Genomic DNA, 21,298 nt, shown 5'->3' with positions numbered 1-21,298 from the left:
AACCTAATGAAGCTGAAACCTTCTTGTTCTAACTCTGAACATCAGCTAAAGACCTTGGCTTGGGGAGGGAGATTGAGTATTGGCACATTGACTTAGTGCATCTATGAAAGACCTTTTGCTGCTGCTCATATGAGCAGCATAAAAAAATCCTACCTTTCAAAAAATCCTGCCTTTCTCACCTGAAATCTAGGACTGTGACTCTTTCATTTAGAATAATCTACAGTAAGAGAAAAAAGATACAAATCTAGTGATGAAAAAAATATTTGTTGCATGGTTAGTTTCTGGAAATTGAGAATCTTCAAGATTATATCAGTAGTGAAAATTGTAGGCAGCTGTGAGGATTATAATTCTATTTATATGATAGATATTATTTCACTCAGGGATGTGGAAAGAAATGCTAAAAAAGTGTAATAATTTAAATTTATCTCATACCATTTTAAAACATTGGTAAAAACAAACAGAAATTTTGAACATCAAGGAGCAACTGTGATCTTTATCAGTTAAAATTGTGGAAAATATTTTTATCTTTCCTTTTGATAATGAATCAAGTTAAGCAAAAATACAGTCTGAAAACAGTCCACAATGCAAACTGGTGTTTTTAATTTCTGTTTCTTGCAAAATAATTTCAGAGGACTCCTCATCTTGCACTACTTCCTGTGCTTCCACTTCAGTTTGCTCATCCCTTTTCTTTCCCAGTCTCACAAAGCATCCTTTTTGACACCTGTATTTTTCATTTCTGGCCATCTCCTCTTAAAGTAATACACAATAGCACAGTCCTGGAAAACTGACAATATAACTGAGTGAGAAAATTTAATGTGTGACATATCTGAATAAAACTTAGTGTGAATTACAGAATCAGTGAAAAGAGTTGCTGAAAATGTTACCTTTTGGATAAATTTAAATAAGTGAACCTCTTTGTTGCGTAAAATGTGGCTTAAAGTCATGACTGTTAAATCTGTCAACTGTGAGAATACCACACAGGATATGAGCTGGTCTGAAAACCTTTTACAGTAAGTGCAGCTAATGTTAAACAACTGCATCATTTAATAGTTCAGTTCATGAAGCTTAAAATTAATATCTCCATTGTGGGAATTCGATATAAATTATTTTTTGCTGACTTCATGTCAAATCTACCCACTGTTGTGATTATGTTTAGAGACACAATCATCATTGTTCAACTAAGTATCCAGTCAAGTTACCAATATTAAATGTGCCCTAGAACACCAAATGAAATGGCAAATGCTTCTATGGTGTATGTTGGCTTTACATTGCTAATATAATTACTTAGAAAAAAGCTAATAGGTTACTATTTGCCCTGAAATTTTGCTTCATAATTAGGACACACTCAGCATACACTTATTTGTATAAAATCTAAAAGATAGAGTAATTCAAGAGTATACTGAGGTCTTACTGTTACCATGATACTAGAATTAAATTGATAAATTGAAACATTGATAAAGAAAGTAGAAAAAAAATTGCTGCATTATGCAATTAAAAATGACTACTATAAAGTAAGAGAGTAAGGGTCCATTTAGTAAGTTAATATTAAAATAGTCTGTAATTTTACGAAGACTGCCAAAACTATAAACTGCATTGGAAAGTGTCCTATACATTATAGTATATTAAATAAAGATGAAAAATAACTTGAACTGTATCAATGCCTACAGTATGTTTTCTAACTTGAGGGAAGTTTCTTCTTCCTCATACAAATACAGTCATATCTGGTGTCAGTTATTTGAATACCAATCACTGAAAAATCATAGAGAGACTTCTGAATCTGAAATTCAAATAGAAATAGGTGTGACAAATCTTAAAGTCTTTATGTGGCATTGTCATAAATAATTTCAAATTCCAGAAGTGGCTTGTATGATAAAATAGATCTGACTAGCCCAATCTTCTCTCTGTTTTTCATAGTAGCATCTTGTCACTTTCTGGTAAAAATAGGATTAACACTTTATATGCTATTAAAACAAAAAGTCCACCTGCTTTATACTCATTATTGGAGATTCCAGAATTGAGTGGATTTCACGGGAGGAATGTGGACAGAAATCCCAAAATCCTGACTGGACAGGTTTGATTTGAATCATTGGATGTTAATTAACATGGATTTTCTGTGTTGTGATTTTTGAAGCAGAATTATTAGGTTGTCAAACTAAAGTCTTCTGAAAGTATTTTTACAAAAGTCTTCTACAGATCTAAAAAGTTACTGAGCTGAATTTGATTGGGGCATCTTATCATTTTATTTGTGATTGCATTTACCCTAAAGAAGGATGTAATATGTTAATTAACTCGGGATTTCCCCACAGCTGAAGAAAAAGTAAATCTGTCTCTTAAAACCTGTTTTTGTCTCTGTCTTGGACTGGTAATTAAGTTTCATTTTTAAGTATTCACATAACACTCCATTTTGTGGTCCTCCATAAATATTATCTTCTGTTTAACAAGAATTTCCTTTTTTATTTATATGCAATCCTTCTGGATTAAAAAGTTTGTTCAACCAATTTAGAAAGAAGATATGCAAAAGTGTCTTTCATGGTAATTGCAATTCCTGTATGATGAAACAATATTATATAAAATAATATTATATAAAATAATACTAAGTGATGATCTGGTTTCCTATAAAGTGAGAAAAAATATGCATAAAATACATATACCAGTGCAGATGAATAGGGAAGTATTTCTGTGGAAGAAGAGCAAGAAATTCACTGAAATAGGAGTTTGCAAAATATCAGTGACAGATATGAAAACAAAACCACATCTTCACAGCTGATCATTTTGTGCAATGAAATTGCTAAATGAAACAGATGTCTTTCCATTTCTCAGCTTGGCTGACATGAATCACAGATGCCCATTAGCTAAAATAACTATAGGAAACACTTTATACTAAAAGTAGCAAAGAAATATTTCACAGAACACTTTTCTAGTACTTGAGTAAAATGAAAAAAATTCTGCAGCACTGATTGACTAACGGCTCATGCATTTCAGAGATGCGTAATGATTCACCATACAGGGCTGTGAAGCACCTTGGGCAGTCTATAGTCACCTTGATTCCTCTAGTAACATCTGGATTTAATTAAGAGCTAAAAAAAAAAAAGAGAAGTATTCTCTTCCATTGTTTATATATACTACACATTTTCACCCATTGAATTATGTCTGGAAGACATGCTCATTTTATCTATAGCTTTGTTTTTCCTGATCACCCAAAAAGACCTGAAAGGTTATTCTGATTTTGAGGTTTTTCTACAGTAACTCTGTACTCTTAAGTAAATACGTATCCTTTAAATTGGATTACCAAACCAAAGCCATCATCAATATTTTTTTAAAGAACATAGTGTTATACCTTGAAGTGTTCTTCTTACGACATAGGTTGGTATTCCTTTTAAACATGTTGCTGTGAAGTGCAGCTCTCAGGTCCCTAGAAATCTTTGTGTAGATGTCTCAAAGTCTTATATTCAGCTCCCTTTCCAGACTTGTGGCTATATCTGGGGAAAACAAACAAACAAACAAAAAATCCCCAAACCACACAAGTAGAAAGTTTAAGTTTGGCAGAGGTACTAGGTTAATTATTTTCTGAGCATAAAAACCATTTTCAAATCGCCGTACTAAGATTTACACATAGCTACAGGAGAGGCAGTGGAAAATCATCAACAATGATAGTACCTTAGATATTAGACAAATAACTATGTTAAAAGATCTTTACGTGCTAAATTTGATCTAAATATTGTTGTTCAAAAGCTTTATATTTTTTACTGGAGAGATTTTCTTAGTTTTCTGATTTAGTTCACCACACTGTTCAGGCTTCTAGTGCCAAGCAATATTTTAAGGCACCAGAATATGATTATTGGGATTGCTAAATTATTTTTCAAGTTCCTGGCGTAGTTTTGCTAAAAATCACTCTCCAAAACAATTTCCATGCATAATTTCTCTGCTTATTTTGGCCCGACACTCTTGCAGGGAACTGTTTGCATGGAGTCATGCTGCTCTGGAGACAATGCATTAGAATGGATTTTGCCTGGCTGCTTACTGGTTTCTGAGTCAAAGAACAGGCACTGCAGCACTGATTCACTATTGTCAACTTCTGTGAGAATTAATAATACCAGACCTGGCTTTGGAAAGCATCTGGGAAAAGTGCAACGTGCCCATTTAAAGACCCCTCCCAGATAGGAACTTATCTTAGTTTCTGTCACAGGTCTAAGGAAGAGCAGCCTCTTTTCATGCTCTTCATCATTCTGCTGTGAAAATATTTCATGGTCATGGACCAGCAGTGAGTTCCTAGGACCAAAATGTTTTTGAAGTGAAATTATATTCTAGGAAGACATGGAGAAGAAAACACTCAAGGAATACTTACACTAAATGACATTTCAAAACAGAACACAGCTTGAAAAATACTGTCAAGTCCCTTAAAAAGAAGGATGAAAGGTCACAATTTTTGTGAGTCATCAAGGGAGGAGCATGAAGGATTAAAGTTCACTTTAAAATTAATTCCTCAAAAGAGGTGTGAGAATGGCTTGAAACCTTACATTTGAAGTCATCAAGAGAAACAGAAGAAAGAAAAATATTTTTTTGAAAAGGATTTTTCTTAGCATCTACCTTCCTACTCTTTGTTTGGTGGAGTTTCCTATATTTTTTTTTTATTGTAGAAAGAAAAGAATCAGTAAGACAATACTCACTTTGTAAAGTAAACATTCATGTGTGTAGTGTAAGAAAAGTTTAATAGGTCTAAATACCTTTAGGTAGAAAATCAAAGTTCAGAACATGATAGTATTCAAATTTCTACCATGATGGCTTTGATCCAAGATGCCTGGTGAGTTCTGTCTGCTCCACATATATCCAACTCTGTGGGAAATATTCAGTGTCTGAAAACTTTTCACAACATAGAAGTTTACTGTTTGACTTTGGCTTATCCCACCAGTCCACTCTGTATGTTTGTTTCCAGCACAAAAGGCAACAAAGGAAGGAAGGAGGTTATTTATATTATGCGACATGTGTAACATTTTTCATGATCTGAAATGTAAGCTTAAATTAACAAAAGCATGACTGAATATATTCTTACTGAAGGTCTAACTAATGCTGTTATTACATATGCAAATAACTATTTTTAGAAAGAAAAAAATGCACTAGTTCTTAAACTGGAATATTCTGATATTTCTTGGGTGTGATTTAAAAAAAATATATTTGCACTTTATTATTGTAATAAGAGCTTCTACTTTATTTGATCCTTCTGCTGAACTCAAAAGTAAGTTTACAAAAGGAATATATTTTGTGGTAAAAATAAATCTGAGTGCCAGATTATTTCAGTTAATTATGGAATCAATGAGATGGGAAGGACCTTTCCAACAAGGTATTGAGAGAAATTATGCTAAATGTATCCAAAATATCAAATGAGCCATTGTCCATGCTACTGTACTGAACAACAAAACATAATTGATTAGAGGCAGTCAGGACTGAAAGGTATACATGTGAAGTTTAACTTTATATGACTTAAATGATGGGTGTTAAATCAATACTGAATGCTTAATAAATTTTAGTGTTTTTCCTTTAGTCTATTTGTATTAGTTGAAGGAGTGCAAGTGATAATGACTTAAAATAAAATGTTCCCCAATTTGGGAAAAATATAAATAATATGAAATTAAATTTTTAAAACATTATTATTTCATGAATCCAGTGGTTCTGTTTTCCTTAATTGTCTTGTATTTAGCCCTGTTCTTTATCTGCTTATTGAATTTACAGCTAGCATGGCAGTTGTGAATTTTTAATAAGATCTTTTCAAGGAAAGAAAAGGTCAGTATTAACATAAAAAATCTTCTTTAAGAATGTGGTGCAGAGGTTTCTTAGCAGAGAACAGGTGTTGCTGAAAAAGCAAAATCTTCCAGAACAGTGAAGTTGAAAGATTCTTGGAGCTAAGTTAGGAAACTGGCTGTCAGTCAGTGGTGAATAAAATTACTTTCTTAATGGTATCAACCACATTTGTTGCATACAGAAAAACTTAAAATATAATAATGATGTTTAAAAATCTTCATTATTTTCATTGCTTCTAAACAAAATACTGTCTTCTTCCATTTCAGCTTCATTCTGACCAGGATAAGGGAGATGGATCCCTCAAATACATTTTGTCAGGAGATGGGGCTGGTACTCTTTTTATAATTGATGAGAAAACAGGAGATATTCATGCAACTCGGAGAATTGACAGGGAAGAGAAAGCCTTTTACACCCTGCGTGCCCAAGCTATAAATAGAAGAACTCTGAGACCAGTGGAACCTGAATCTGAGTTTGTCATCAAGATCCATGACATCAATGACAATGAACCAACATTTCCAGAAGAAATTTACACTGCTAGTGTTCCTGAAATGTCAGTAGTAGGTGAGTTCTCTATACTGAGGCATAAATGCCTTTTCTTCGTTACTTGAAAAATTATTTCCCTGTCTTCTCAAAAGTCAGTCATGTGCAGAATTCTACATGATGATTTAAGTATTTTTTATTTTGACATATTCGTTCAAATATTGAAATGGCACTTGGAACCAGATTTTTATGATCTGAGATCTGTTTCTACTTGGAATATCCAAATTATTGGCTTTACAGTTCTTTGGAATATAAAAATTATATATAGTAGGCAATGGTGAATCATCCTCCTCCTTAGGAACTGTTAGAATAAGATGACTAAATTAGCCTGTTGAAAGCTCAATTATTTTTTTCTTTCATTTTCACTGGAAGTTCCCAGTGGCGATAAGCACTGAATGGAAAGCTGTCTCCACTCTCTCTCTGGGTGAGGAGAATTATATATTGACTCATGTACTGTTGATGCACTGTCTGAAGGCAGACACCCTCTTTCTTTTCTTTCACTTTTTTACTGTATAGACAAATCCTCTTGAGCTTTCACTTCCTCCCTTGACTCTATCCATGAATGACACCTCCATGAATATTAAACAGCTGTTTGAGTTAATCTTTCTTCTTTTTGCAATGTATTTTCAGTTCCTATCTTAACTACAAAGTTGTGGGCTGGATCATACCAGCTGGTGAATTTTATGAACAGTAACATTTTGGAATATGAGTGCATGCAATTCATTAGAAATAATTTTGAAAAACTTAAATATATATTGAGTTTCTTTTAAAAAATAATATTAATTTATTAATTTTATAACTGTAGCTACTATAATACTAAATTCTAAAAATTCAGAAAATAATAAATTCAAAATAATTTTTGGCTATTATTAGTATTTTAATCACTTGCACTGCCTGAATAGATCAAACAGGTGTTTTAGATGACTGTTGAGATGATAAGTTTTTAAGATATTTTATATATACAGGTATTAATGATTTAGTACTTATTTTCCTTGGCCTTGAAAAATGCTAAAAGAGAAAAAAAATACATAATTACTGAAAGAGAACGGTCTCAGCAAATCTGTGCAGCATTGTATGGAAGCATAATATTAATAGGTTTTTTATTCTTAATATTTCAATCTGCTTTCAGTTTGTGATTGAATCGTTTTTAAAATTCCAGCATTCAGCAAGTGGTTTTATTATAAAGGAAAATAAATTTAGAAAAGAAAAAGAAATCTGACAGATGATTGTGTAGGACTGTATTGAAATCTCATCAAATCAGCCCACTTAAAGAGGAAAATTCTCTCCTTTTTACGTGGAAAAAAGAGAAAGTCTTCCACCTTTACTGTTCCAAAATCTAACAAAATGTAATACCAAATTACTAATGTACTGGTCAGTTTTCTACATTTCCATAAACATATACAGCTTTAGGCAGAACATCTTGAAAGTGCATTCTGAAAGAACATTGCTGCATCTTCTAGGGAAGCATATGGCAAGATGACAGTAGGATTGAAAAAGTATGTCTCAGAATTTCCACTTTATTTCTCATGTTCTTTCTACGAATTCCAAAATGCATTGTTTAAAACATGATTGGAAAGATAGGAGAAAATTACTCAGTGTTTTCATTAAATACTATGCCATTATATAATATTAAGTTATAAGCTACTGATTCTTCATTTCATCAGTCTCAATTCCATAAATAACATCTTTTTCTTTGTGTTCTCAGTCACGACATTATTTCAAGGCTTCTAAAGTATTCAGACTGCAGGATTCCAGTGTATCTGTACAGCTGTACATAGATCATAAAATTTAGAAACTGCAAAATATCAACATTAAAACAACAAAACAATGAGATATGATAAGAAAAATACTTAGAAAACAATAATTTATAGAAAAACAAAGAGCAACAAAAAACCAACTTGAGTGTACTTAGTGTGTTAACCTTGTATCTTGCATAAATAGCTGTGCTGAAACAAATGGACTTTATTTAGTCAATAAAATTATAATAATTAAGAGAATTATACCTCAGTTCAAATCTATCATGTTCCTGGATTTTATAAATGCAGCCATTCAGCTGCTAGAGTGATTGACTGACTTCCTGATAGGTAGCATTTTCTTTTAGCTTTTATTACTTTTAGCATTATGGCTGATCTCTAGAGGTATATATATTCATCTGTTGTCCATAAGAGAATGACGTGATTTTATAAAAATATATCATCAAAATTGATTCATTTCTTCATAACTCTAATTTAATTCTCCAATTCAAAAAAATCTGCTCAGCAATCTGAAAGCTAAAGGCTGAAAGAAGAAGGGGAGAAATCTTCTAAAAGAATAAGCTGCATAAAACTTCTGAGAAAAATAGAATTAGTAAGAAATGGTGAAGTCAGTATGTTAAAATTATTCACATTTTGGTACAATAATAATATATTACCACATAATTATTACAAAGTATTTTTAAATTAGTATTTTTTCTGACATCATACAATTCAACCATTTTTAGTACAGCAACTTACATGAGAAATTTATGCAAAAAAGAAAAATTACATTTTTTATAACAATTTCACTTCTCCATTCAAATGAAAATAGGAGGAAATTCCTACAATTTCTATTCTTCTCTTTTTGGATTTTTTTTTTTTACTATATATATATATTTTTTTTATTATTTATTTTTTTTTTAGGTGTAGTGTTGTGAGCAGCCCATTACCTGCCCAGTACTGTTGTCCATGGGCTAAGAGACTGTTAGACTTGATGTAAGGAATGCAGATAGAAATTGCAGTCTTGGATGTAATTGCGCTGTTCCATTGAATGTCCCCTGTAGTACTCACTTCCATGAGAATGTAGAAACACTTAATCTTTCTATAAATATCTGCAAACATTAAGAGGAGTTTATGATATAAATATTTTCTCAGTGATTTGTGCCAGAAAGAGAAATCACAAAGCTAAATTACTATGGCCCTTACCTGAGTAGAGATGAGTTACATGGTTCTATATAAAGTATGGTACTATCAGGACTGTAATATTTTCATTATCTAATCCAGAGTAGTCAACACAGTATGGCACTATGCTATATATTGGGAGTCTGAGAAAGAGAGACATTGCTGGGGCCACACCCTGCCTTCCCTGGGTCAGACCTGCCAAGCAGACAGAACACCATGTGAAGGATTCCCTATCCTCCCTCTGTTCCACTTTGCTGAATGCAGTGACTAAAGGGACAGGGAGAGTGGTGACAAGTTCCTGCCCAGTCCTGCAGGTGCATCTATCCCATGACTACCTCGCTGTCACAGGTGCATAACAGGCAAGGGAGGTGCTGATCCCTCTCTGCTGATTTGCAATAGGACACAAGAAAGTGGAATGAAACTGTGTCAAGGGAAGCTCAGATAAGACATTAGGAATAGGTTCTTCTTTGTGAGATTGGACAGTCACTGGAACAGGTTCCCCAGGAAAGTGTCAGTGTCTTGAATGCTTCTCTTAGTCATATGGGTTAGCTTTGTGTAGTCCCATGAGAAGCGGGAAATTGGACTTGATGATCTGTATGTATCCTTTCCAACCCAGTATATTATATGATTCCATGACAGAATTATCCACTAAAAATACATCAATACTTTTTATAGAATGACTTGCACTTCTGCTACTATTGATATATCCAAATTCAATAGTTTGCTATCAATCAGGTGTGAACGCTGGATCACTAGACAGACACATAATCCAACAGTGTTTTTTAAGATAACAGTTTATTCAAACCAACTGCATAGAAAGAGATCCTTATATATAGAAGTAGGATTGGTGAGTGACAATATTAAAATGGGGTGAAAAGCAAAATAAAATACATACCACTTTCACTATCAAAGGTGAAAGGACCTTGTGCAGATAGATGGTGCAGATAGAGAGCAGACAGATGCCATGCCTCTTATTGGAGGACACAACACCAGAACAATTCTCTTTGTTCATTGTTTTCAATTCCTGTGGAGGTTGTCATCATCTTTTATATATATTTTAACCACAAAAGTGATGTTTTATAGTTAATAAATATTTGTTCTTTTTTTTTCTTTGTTATGCTTTAAATCCATATCAGTCTTTTATATGGCTAGTAACTTACAACTTGTACATGTGCCTTGTATTTATGTTATGCTCGACTGCATTCTCAAAACCTTGGTCATAACCTGCTGACTGCATTCTCTGTCCTGGTTCTAAATATCAGTTTTTATGGACTTAATCTTATGTCTACTTTAAGAAGTGTCAAAAAATCTCAAAATGTTAAGTATTTGGCAGTTTTGCCACTGTATTGTCTATTTCTACACATCTGTACTGCAGCCACTATGGTGAGTGTTCATATGAACCTTTTATGCACTTACCTGGGTACCAGAAAGAAGGCAAACATGGTATGACATCATACAAAGAAAAGAATGGAATGCTCATGTGCCGAAAACTTGAAGTGATTGAAATCTGTGCCCCCTTGGAGTGCAGAGTTTGCTCCATCCTGAAGTTCCCGGTGGTAGAAGGAACCATGCGGTGATCAGGAAGTCAGGACAACAGTGTTTAGTCTTTATCTGCTCCATATGCCTCCATCCTTAAGGTATCAAATCATGATGTAGCCATATACCAGCCTCCTTCAGACCACAAACAGCAGCTTTGATTTCTTCCTCCGGCTGTGATACTAACCAGATAGACACCTGAGAATATAGCTATTTCTATTATCAAATATAGTATGTTGATAAATGCCCATAAACTCTTTGTTGTCTTGTTCATCTTTCTTCTGTTGCTCATTAAATATAGAAAAGGCAGACATAAATGGGCCAACTTCAGCATCTTGCAGCTGGGTCAATATCCTAGAAGAAAACGTATTCTCCTGAAGTCTTTGTACTGATTGCTAGATATTTAATAATTTTTCACTTTTTCCTTTCCTTACTTTCACAGTTTATGACCCAGAATATTCCTGTGGTTCTGATGACAGTCTTCTTCTCTGTCCATCATATTTTTTACCTATCTCTTTCTGCTCATTTGGAGATTTCTTTTCAGAACTGCAGATAGTCTCTTTTCCTCTAGATGGATTTTCCCGTGGATTTTGCCTATTAGTGTATTTTAGAAAAGTTTTCAGAACTCTCTATTTAGACCTCTTTTTATATATTTATATATCTTTACAGATATATTCTCTAATCGTTCCTTATCCTTATTGCATCTTGTAACTTTTCTGCTTCTAAATGAGGGATATCAATATATGTTTCAGAAGATGTAACCTCCTTCTGGGTTTACTTCTGGTGTACAGGGTGCCCTGTTGCCCTGTCATCTCTACCTCTTGTTATATATTTTTCTTTCTCTTTAGACAGCAGTTAGAGCTGCTTAACTTTCTACCTTATCTTCTTATATACTCCCTCATTAGTGCTGTTCACCAGTTCTCAATGCTTAGTCCTCTCTGCCATGGAATTCATCTTACAACATTTCCTTCTGGTTTCCTACTAACAAAGGTATTTAAAAAGATCTTTTTCATTTAAAGTTCTCTCAACAAACCCTTTTGCATCTTCTGACTTAGAACATCTGAAAAACTCAAATTACGATTTTTCGGATTTTTTTACGAAGTTTGATTTTACTCTGCATACAAATCCTGCCATAAGGAGATGGAGCAAAAAGTTAAAAAAACAAACAAAAAACCAAGCAAACAAATATCCAAGATAAAACATTATTTTTTTTTTCAATGGCATCTTAAAAGAATTGAAATTATCCACTCCTGCGCTTGTTTACAATTTATTGCTTTCTAAGTTAAAGGACTACCATGTAGTCAAAGATCTTTCTGACATTGAATTCTCTGAACACACAGCCCTTTTCAGTTCTTTTCTGTATTCTGCAACTTGAAATAGATTATTTCAGAGGAAAACATGTGTCATTATTTCTGGAGAAAATAGGTGCCATTATTACCTGTCTTTTGCACTAGAAAGAGCAGAAATTTTCTATTAATTTGGCTAGTTATTTGTATGGATAATTTACTACAGAGGATACTTGCTCTAGTTAAATATCACATAACTCAGCTGGGATTAAAGAAAACAAAATCTAAGTTTAGAATCCAGCTCTATGGTAAATATTTTGTGGATTCCTTTTCCTAGGTAATTATTTCCAGTGATTTTTATCTAATATGTATGCATCATAAATGAATTGTGAGGTCAAAGTCATTAATACTTGTATTGTGTTTGAAGATGCTTGCAGAAAACATCAGCAAGGGCCAAATGTATTAATTACTGTTACAGTCCTAGACCCTAGGGAGAGTCAAACACTGTAATTAAAGTTATGTTAAAAATGGCTTCTGAGAACCACAATAATCTGAGAAAAGACTGTTTGTTTCTGGGCCAGGTTTACCACTGTTGAATTCCAGTTCATGGTATAGTAAAATAGGCAATTATGCAAACAGAAAATAACAGAATTCACAGGGGTGTTATTAACAACAGAGATAGTGCCATATTCATAGATTCATAGAATGGTTTGAGTTGGAAGGGACTTGAAAGATGTAGTTCCAACCCCCTGCAGTAACAGGGATGCCACCCACTAACCACATTACTCAGAACCCCATCCAGCCAGGCCTTGAACACTGCCAAGGTTGGGAAATCTAAAGCTTCTCTGGGAAACCTGTTCCAGTGCCTCACCCACCCTGACAGTAAAGAATTTATTCTTCATATCTAATCTAAACCTGGTCTCTATCAGTTTGAAGCTGTTCCCCCTTGTCCTATTACTACACGGCCTTCTAAAATATCTGTCTCCATCTCTTCAGTAGGTTATCGCCATCTCCTTCATGCACTCTTCTAGAGTTCAGATTAGGCTTTAAATTCTGAAGTTCAAAGACCAACTTCATCAGAAGCAACCTGTGATTATGTAAAAGACAGAGCAAGACCTAGACCAAGTGATGATCACTAAGCAATCCCTAAACTGTAGTTTTTAAGCCCTGACACAATTGATCATCTTCAATGCCTTTGGATTTCTTGTCCAGGTTTTTAAACCAGAACAAACAATACATTTTATTGAGCATCTGTGGTGTACAGTGTACTGTAGCAGAGCAAAACCAGCTGGCAGTAAGACAGTTGTTGTGCACAATGTAACTGATAGATTATAGCACTACTCCTGTTCACTTCTTGACATGGCTTCTGTCAGGTTTTTAATAGGAATTGTTGATCCTCCCTGCAGAAGCCTAGAGAGCACATCTCCTTTCCTCTCCTAGCAAGGGCCGAGATCAAAGGGGAGCTCTGCATCCTGAATGGCACTTGGAAGTGTAGTAGTGCCCTTGCACTTCTCCTGCCAGGTACCTGACCCATAAAGCTAAAAAGCTGAGGTATTATAAAAAAGTAAAGTTCATCCTTACCACATTTGTGCAGTGGATTGTACATTGTCCTGATCATAACCCACCAATTGCATTGTGCAATAGTGATAAAATCAAGGAGCACAAGTCTCTTTCCACACATTTTAAAGGGTGCAAATCTAGGTTTTTTTGCTCTGTTTCATGGGCATGCACACTGAAATAGTATTAATTAATATATATTCATTATGACATTCAAATAAGACAGCAGTAACTGTTAGGCACATATTATTACATTTAAAAAAGAATTATTTTAATATATTTTAAAGTTGTTAGACATGTTCTTCAGTTTCATTTCAAATTATTCTTCAAAGTTCATTCTCCATGTATTTTTAAGCAAAAATGAAAAAGAAGTCTCATACAATTTGACCTATTACTAGATATGTCTAGTTTCACAAATGAAGGAAATATGAAAACTAGAAAAAAGAAATTATTCAGTTACATGTAATAGAGACAAAGTATTTACTTTCATGGATTTCCAATGTAGAAGTTTCTGATTAATGCATTGTGATGTTGTGACCAATGTATTGATTATGACTGTTCTGGTTTTATGGATATGAAATGGAGGAGTTGTAAACTTGTACAATTCCATGTTGGTCAGTGTACTCAGTGGCTTGGGGGTTTTTAAACTGGCAGCACTTCAGTACTGAACACGATTTGTCTTATCCTTCTTTTACACAACTGCTATTTCAGAGTAGATGCTTTTCAGGAAGAAGTATACAATCTAGCACTGAAGTTTCTCTGTAGTAGGATGGTCCAAAAGTGCATTGCATAATCAAGACAACACACTTCAGAAGTTAAATATATTAAACAGAAAGGCCTATTCACCTTTTAACAGAACAGTTATATAGGCATATATCTACACATGGAGTTCAGTGTGGCTGAAGACATGAGATGTTTGTGAATCATAAAGAGACAAAGCTTTTAGAACAGACCTATCATCCCCACATTCTTATTTTTTTAAAAAAGGTTGAGATTTTCAGATTCAGACATATTCTAAATGGTTACTAAGGCAATCTTTAAGACAACGAAAAGCAAAGAAGACAAAGAAAGCTATTTTATCTTAATTTCTTTATCCTTGTGTAGCAATTTTTATCTTAAAATTTTATTTTGTGTTTGGGTTTTTTCTCTGTTAAATTTGTGGTTCACTCCATTTTAATATAAAACAATATAACCAGCAATATACTCATTTTGCCTTCTTTATGATACCAGTACTTTTAGGGACTCAAACAAAGTATTTCTGTTCTCTAGCAGTTGAAAACTGAATATTTCTGAGGATTCATCTCTGTTTCAACAGTTAGGCACATGCTCATTCCCTTGATACTTGTGCTATGATTGAACAATTTACTTGTAAAAAACAGATTTTTCATCATGTTGTGAAATCCCAAATAAATGGAGAAAGTATTTACTTTTCTTTGTTTTTCTATATATGTTTGAACAAATATGTAGACAGAAAATGCGAGGGAGTAAATAGTTGTGCCAAGGGTCTTGGATTTACAGGTGGGGTTTTTTTTCATATTTGGCAGTGTTTGGTGGGGAAAAGAATTTTTAAAGAATTGGGATAAAAAGAGAAACAAGTTTTAAGGTCTTCTGATCCTCAGATTAGCCCATGGCTAGCCAGTCATGTGCATATGATGATGTTTTTTTCTCTTTTATATTTTCAATTCTTTCCTATTAAAATAGTATCTGCACTTTATGGATACACAGTAGGGGGGATCCTTGCTCATGCTTTATTATCTTGATGGAAGAGTTGCACAGGATGTAGAAAATATTTGGAGGAAAAACTGACAGTGGTGATGGCAAATACTTCATGTTTTGAAAGACTGGTATATTCTACTAAAATTTAGAGAAGATCTTTAAGGTTAGGAAATTTTAGGTAATTTAGGTAATCTAAATAACCATCAGATTTCAAAGTTCATATGACAATGTTTCTTCTGGTAGTATCTATCTATAGTAACACTTAGAAAGCAGGGAGAACTGATGACTTGTTTTTCACAAGTTCCAATGACCTGTTTAATCATCTTTTTCTGTCACATTACTGCATATGTAGTTTCATATCATCCTGATATCACTGAACAAAAGAAAAGAAAAAAAGAAAAAAAAAAACCCACAAAACATCCCAAACCCATTCTAGGCAATGAAAAGCAGATATTGCAATAAAGCAAATTTCTTCTGCAAAGAGGATGTGAATACACAAAATTATTGAAGCTAGGTAAGGATTCAGCACAGACATAGCTATTGTTTACATTATTAAATTAAATCTTAAACACACCTGTGGGATTAGAGAAGTTTATTTTCAGTTTATGTGGAAGGAGACCCTAAATAAGGAATAATATACCTAACCTGACTATAAGATCACAAATATATTTGGAAAATCCAGTTGACATTAACTGAAATTTTCTTTGCTGTCTTTTGGAATGGAAATTGATGCTCTTAGACCTCTACATAGTGTCATGTGCAACTAAGTTGGCTTCGGATTTTTCAGGTACTTCTGTGGTCCAAGTTACAGCTACTGATGCCGATGACCCTTCATATGGAAACAGTGCCAGAATAATTTACAGCATACTTCAAGGCCAGCCATATTTCTCTGTGGAACCAGAAACAGGTCATGGAAATTTTAATTATTTTCATTTATGATAAACTTTAAACATTTCCTTTCATTTAAAAGACCTTAGATCACCTAAAAAAATTAATTAAAAACTAACTGAAGGGAAAGAGCATTTCTTGCTTTTTTCTCATGATTTATAATTTTATAATACATATAAAAACTCAAGACATCTGAAATTATGAAGTATAAGTAATTTTAAAGTGGTAAATATATATTTATAGCTTAAGATTTAAATAAAATTTCTGATAAGGCAAGAATAAAGGCTTTTTTCTTAGAAAATATTATTTTTTTTTCTAATTATTCTACCTGGATTATCAAATGGTTTTCCTTGTCCTAAACCTTGTACATAAATATCTTGAATCATTTTTAGCATGAAACTGGAAAGAGACCTGTGATGTAGAACACGTATTCAACCAAGACACAGCCTGTAAAAAAGACTACTATAATTGTAAGACTACAATAAAACTTATGGACAAAAAATTCTACTTTGAAATATTAAATGACTATTTTAGAGATTTATTTCAAGACTAATATAAAAAAAAGATGTAGCAGATTGCTGCACATAATCAACAAATACATTATTAGCGATTTTGTTTTCCAATTTATTTCTTTTAGGCATCATCAGGACTGCATTGCCGAACATGAACAGAGAAAACAGGGAGCAGTACCAAGTGGTTATCCAGGCAAAGGACATGGGAGGCCAGATGGGTGGATTATCAGGGACCACCACCGTGAACATCACACTGACTGATGTCAATGACAATCCACCTCGCTTTCCCCAGAGTAAGCTGCATTTAATAGTTGACTTGTGCTGTAAGAGTTAAGCAGTCACCATCTGGTTTAATTTAGAGTAAATCTAGATTATGTGGCACACATAAACAAAAGGCTTATGTGCTGATTATTATTATTATTAAAACAGTATATTAAATGTTAGAGCATTTTTTTTGTTATAAAGTAGTTACATGATCAAATACAGCTACAGTAAACCTGGAATTCCTCCCAGTAATATGGGGAGCAATAGTAGGTGGACTTGTAAGAGCATTAGAACAATGTTTTTGCTTTCTTTACCTATTGCTTAAATCCTACATGCTCTCCCACTGGAGAATAAAACATGTTGTAATTCCAGATACGGAGAAATGTTTAAAATGAAGTAACTGCTTAAATATTTAATCATGAAAAACGTGAAAAAGAAATTACTCAAAGAGAATCAGACAGATTTGTACTTTTTCAGCTATAGAGCTACAAAACAACATAGAAAATTTCCCAAATTAAAGTAAATGACATTTAACTTTTTTAGGGTTTTTAATAACCTTAGTGAAGGTTTTCATAATTCTTTTTGCCTTTTGATAATACAGCTGTCAAAACTCTGTATCTTCAAACCAAAATGTAAAAATGTTCTTGGTCTCTATGTGATATGGAAATATTAAACTATGTAACATCGAACTTGTAACAGTTAAGTATTCTAAATACATTTGAAGCCTTTTGCATAAATTGAAGTTGCAATATTTGCAGGATGATTTAGATTTAGTTAATACGTAAAGGATTTGGAGTATCCTCACCACACGTTTTATACTCTCTGCATAATTCTACTCAATCCAGTCGTTACTGATGCACTCTTCTTGATCAAAATAACAGAATCAGCTTCAAATTATGCTCTTCATGGCACAACTGGAGTACATAATTATGTTCAATTTAATATTGCAGTTAATATATATGTGTTTAACTAAGATGTTTATCAGCATGTCATTTCATGTACACACTTGAAATAAAACTGTCATGCACCATTGAGTAAGCAGAATTTGTGCATTTTGCTAAAGTCGTATTCTGAACAGAATTTATTGTTAATTTATCATTTTATTTTCTTTGCTTTTCCTCATTTTTTTTTTATTTATTATTTTTATTGCTTCCATTTGTATATAGAAAATTCTGGTATTTCGATTGTTGTATAGGAGATGAATACTGCATTACTCCTTTCTGGACACACTGAAGAAGACTGTTCAAAGAGGGGTCATGTTCAAAGCCTTACAGAAAAAAAAATAACAGTTAAATTTAAGACAGCATAGAAGCTTCCAAAGTGCATATTTATACTTTTCTTTTTCTCTTTTTTCTTGTTTGTTAAACAGTGTGTTAAATTAGAAGTTAGAATGATGGAATCAACTTTTGAGACCATTTTAACATGACTTATCTGGGAGTCCAACACAACAGTTGAGAGAGAGAAGGATTTGATCTAGCATCTCTGCATTTTTGCTTAATGTCAGTTGAAATCAGATGTGTCATTTACTTTAAAGAAACTTAATTTTACTCTCATGGGCTTTTGTTGTTTGGTTTTTCTCTCTTTCTTTGTGCCAATTTCTTTGTTAGATATAAATGTATGCTTCATTGGAGATGAAAACTAAAACATTTATAAAGATGACACATTTTACTATATATATGAAAGTAGAAATAGCTATTGATTTTTTAAAAAATATATATTTAATCTCAAAATGGAAATAGACAATAAACTTTTTCATAATTTTAACAGAGTTCAGTGAGACTGCTGGAATTGAAACAAATTAAGTTAAATTATTCTTATTCTATTCCATTAATTAAAAAAATCCCAGATGTATTAGGTTAATGAAACAATAATATTCATATCAGATTTATAAATTACCAGGCTAAGTGTTAGAATGCTCATTATGTTTCCATAGGACTCAGCATATTACAGCTATATGTTTCAATAAAATGTTTAAGATCTGCTTAAATGTCTTTCACAAGAAACTCATATTAAAATTGTGGAAAATTCGACATAATGTATCATACTTACTAAAAAAATATATATCTATACATAGAAGAACCCCTAATTTCTCTGTTTACATTATGAAGCAATGATTCTTCAGAATATTTTTCTCTTCTTAAAAATATACTAAAACCCACACAGATAAAAGTTGTGATGAGATTGAAAATTTTTTCAGGGTTCTCCAGAAAGGTCTTCAATGACCTCAGACACTGGATCTCTGTTTCAACTGTAATATTTCCAAGAGTTCTCAAAAGTAAGGAGATAGTGCTGATCAGTGATAAACAGAAAATATGATTTATGGACTTAGAAGCCTGAGTCTGAATGTAACTCAGTGCGCCCGAATTATGGCAGCCCATGTCTCCTCTGAGACTCTAGCCTGTAGTACTTTATAATATTTACCTTTACATTATATGCTTATTCAAGAATGAATGGGAAGAAGGGTAAACGGAAAAATAAGATTGGTTTTTCATTATTTATGACTGACTGAAGTATTTGCAATCCCAAGTGTGTAAACTTTAATCCTCGAGCTGATTTCTCCTGTCCATAGTATATGGAAAAGTATTCCATTCCTTGATCCTCCCATTTCTTTTCCTGACAGACAAATGAAAGGACATCATTCACTGGAGTAAATGCAAAGAGTAAACTACTTTCCTTGAGAAGAGAGAAATAAGATTGACAGCAGAGTTTTGCAAGGATGATTCTACTTTGGTGTACTTTGTATTCTAATACAGTGTCTAAAGCTGTACTGCATCCCATACTTAGTCAATGCATTAAATGTCTTCAGTGACAAAGATAATAAAATGAAGCATCTCATACTGTGGTGGAGATTTCTAGAAATGAATAGATTAAAAATTACATTTTAGATTATATGTTTCTGGTTATTTTTCCTCTCTGTTTCCACTACCTTATTAGCAATTCATGATACAAACTCTTATCGATTTGTAGAATAAATTAATGACTGGGGTATTGCACTGGGAATCAAAGTCAGTCAAAGTAGTGTCCACAAGGCAAAGCTTAGAGATGTAGTTTTAAGTGCTGAAGAAAAAAAACACGTGGCAAGTAAGTAGCTGACACCTCATTAAAATAATTATAACGTATAAATATTAATTGGGGGTAAAAAAAAGCAGTCTTTCACCATAGCATCCTATAGTGCTGCTTAGGTACTAAACTGGGGCTAATTTTTCCTTTTCCTTTTTTTTAACCATTTTTTTTTACAAAAATTACGGACAGAATCTCTACTAATGAAGTATACAGGTTTAGATACTAGAGAAAAGTGATGAAAATGTTAGAGAAAATGCAGGATAAAATACTCAATTGAACATCAAAATGTGATTGAGAAAAAAAATACACATATAAATAGAATGTGGGGTGTACGTGTCCATAAAAAATTCATTCTGCTGGTATATGTCAGTTTCATATTAAAATATACTTTAAAAATATATGAAGAAATTGAATTTAAATATTTCAATATTTTTCATTCAACGTTTAATTGAAAACTAAATGTGAATGCATTTACTTTTTAATTTTTAATTTTTGTTTTTTTAGGTTAGTCAAATGGGAACATAATAACGTAACAGAACAGAAGAAAAATAACTTTGCAAAAGCAGGAAAAAAACCTCAAATGACCCAGTAAATAATAGGGGTTTTTTTGTAGTGAGTGTCAACCCTGTAGCTGGCTTGTAATACACCAGTAATCCTCAAATGACTCATACTTTCCTGAGATATGATAAAATCATGTTGCCAGTGACCTTCCTATACATCCTTGACAATCTCTCCCCATGATTCTTCACAAAACTAATACTCACTTAATGGACTTTCCTGTACTACTTATTTGTGGCAAAGTATGTATGTGTTGCTTCTTTTGTAGCCTGTTCAACTTTTTACTGTTGTGGTTGCTGCCCTTTACCATTTTCACTTTTGTGTTATTTCAAGCATACTTCTAACTCCTTTAACTTAGGTAGTCTCCAAGTAGAATAGAAAATCTTGGAAAACTAAACTAAGGCCATAGAAGAAAATGTTTTCCAAGAGAGTTTTGATGTATTCACTTTCATCTTTGGAATGACAACTGTAGATGAATTAATTTTAAAATATTTTTTTCTGAGAATTCTTCATAGCGCATTATGTCCCCCACATGGTTTTTTTCTAGCGTAAGTTCCAACAGATGGGATCAAGTATCTCAACCCTTATTTACAGTTTTCACACTAAGGCTAGGACATAGAATGCCAAAATATATGGTAAGATACTTATTTCAGTTTACTGCAGCATG

At 33.0% G+C, this 21,298-nt stretch overlaps 1 protein-coding gene across 1 annotated transcript in view; it reads left to right on the top strand.

Annotated features, from left to right (window-relative positions):
• CDH10 (cadherin 10) overlaps nucleotides 1–21,298 on the top strand; it is a 93,110-nt gene that overhangs the window by 53,140 nt on the left and 18,672 nt on the right. The window contains exons 3-5 of the mRNA XM_005526478.2: nucleotides 6,063–6,357; nucleotides 16,134–16,253; nucleotides 16,872–17,039. Coding sequence (XP_005526535.1) covers nucleotides 6,063–6,357; nucleotides 16,134–16,253; nucleotides 16,872–17,039 — 583 coding nt within the window. The remainder of the gene's footprint in view (nucleotides 1–6,062; nucleotides 6,358–16,133; nucleotides 16,254–16,871; nucleotides 17,040–21,298) is intronic.

The sequence above is a fragment of the Pseudopodoces humilis genome, chromosome 1 (assembly GCF_049639895.1).
Source record: "Pseudopodoces humilis isolate 2021_Gansu_Grassland_sample_001 chromosome 1, ASM4963989v1, whole genome shotgun sequence".
Lineage (NCBI taxonomy): Eukaryota > Metazoa > Chordata > Aves > Passeriformes > Paridae > Pseudopodoces > Pseudopodoces humilis.
Note: the sequence above shows the minus strand (reverse complement) of the source record. Positions and strands in the feature narration are given on the sequence as shown.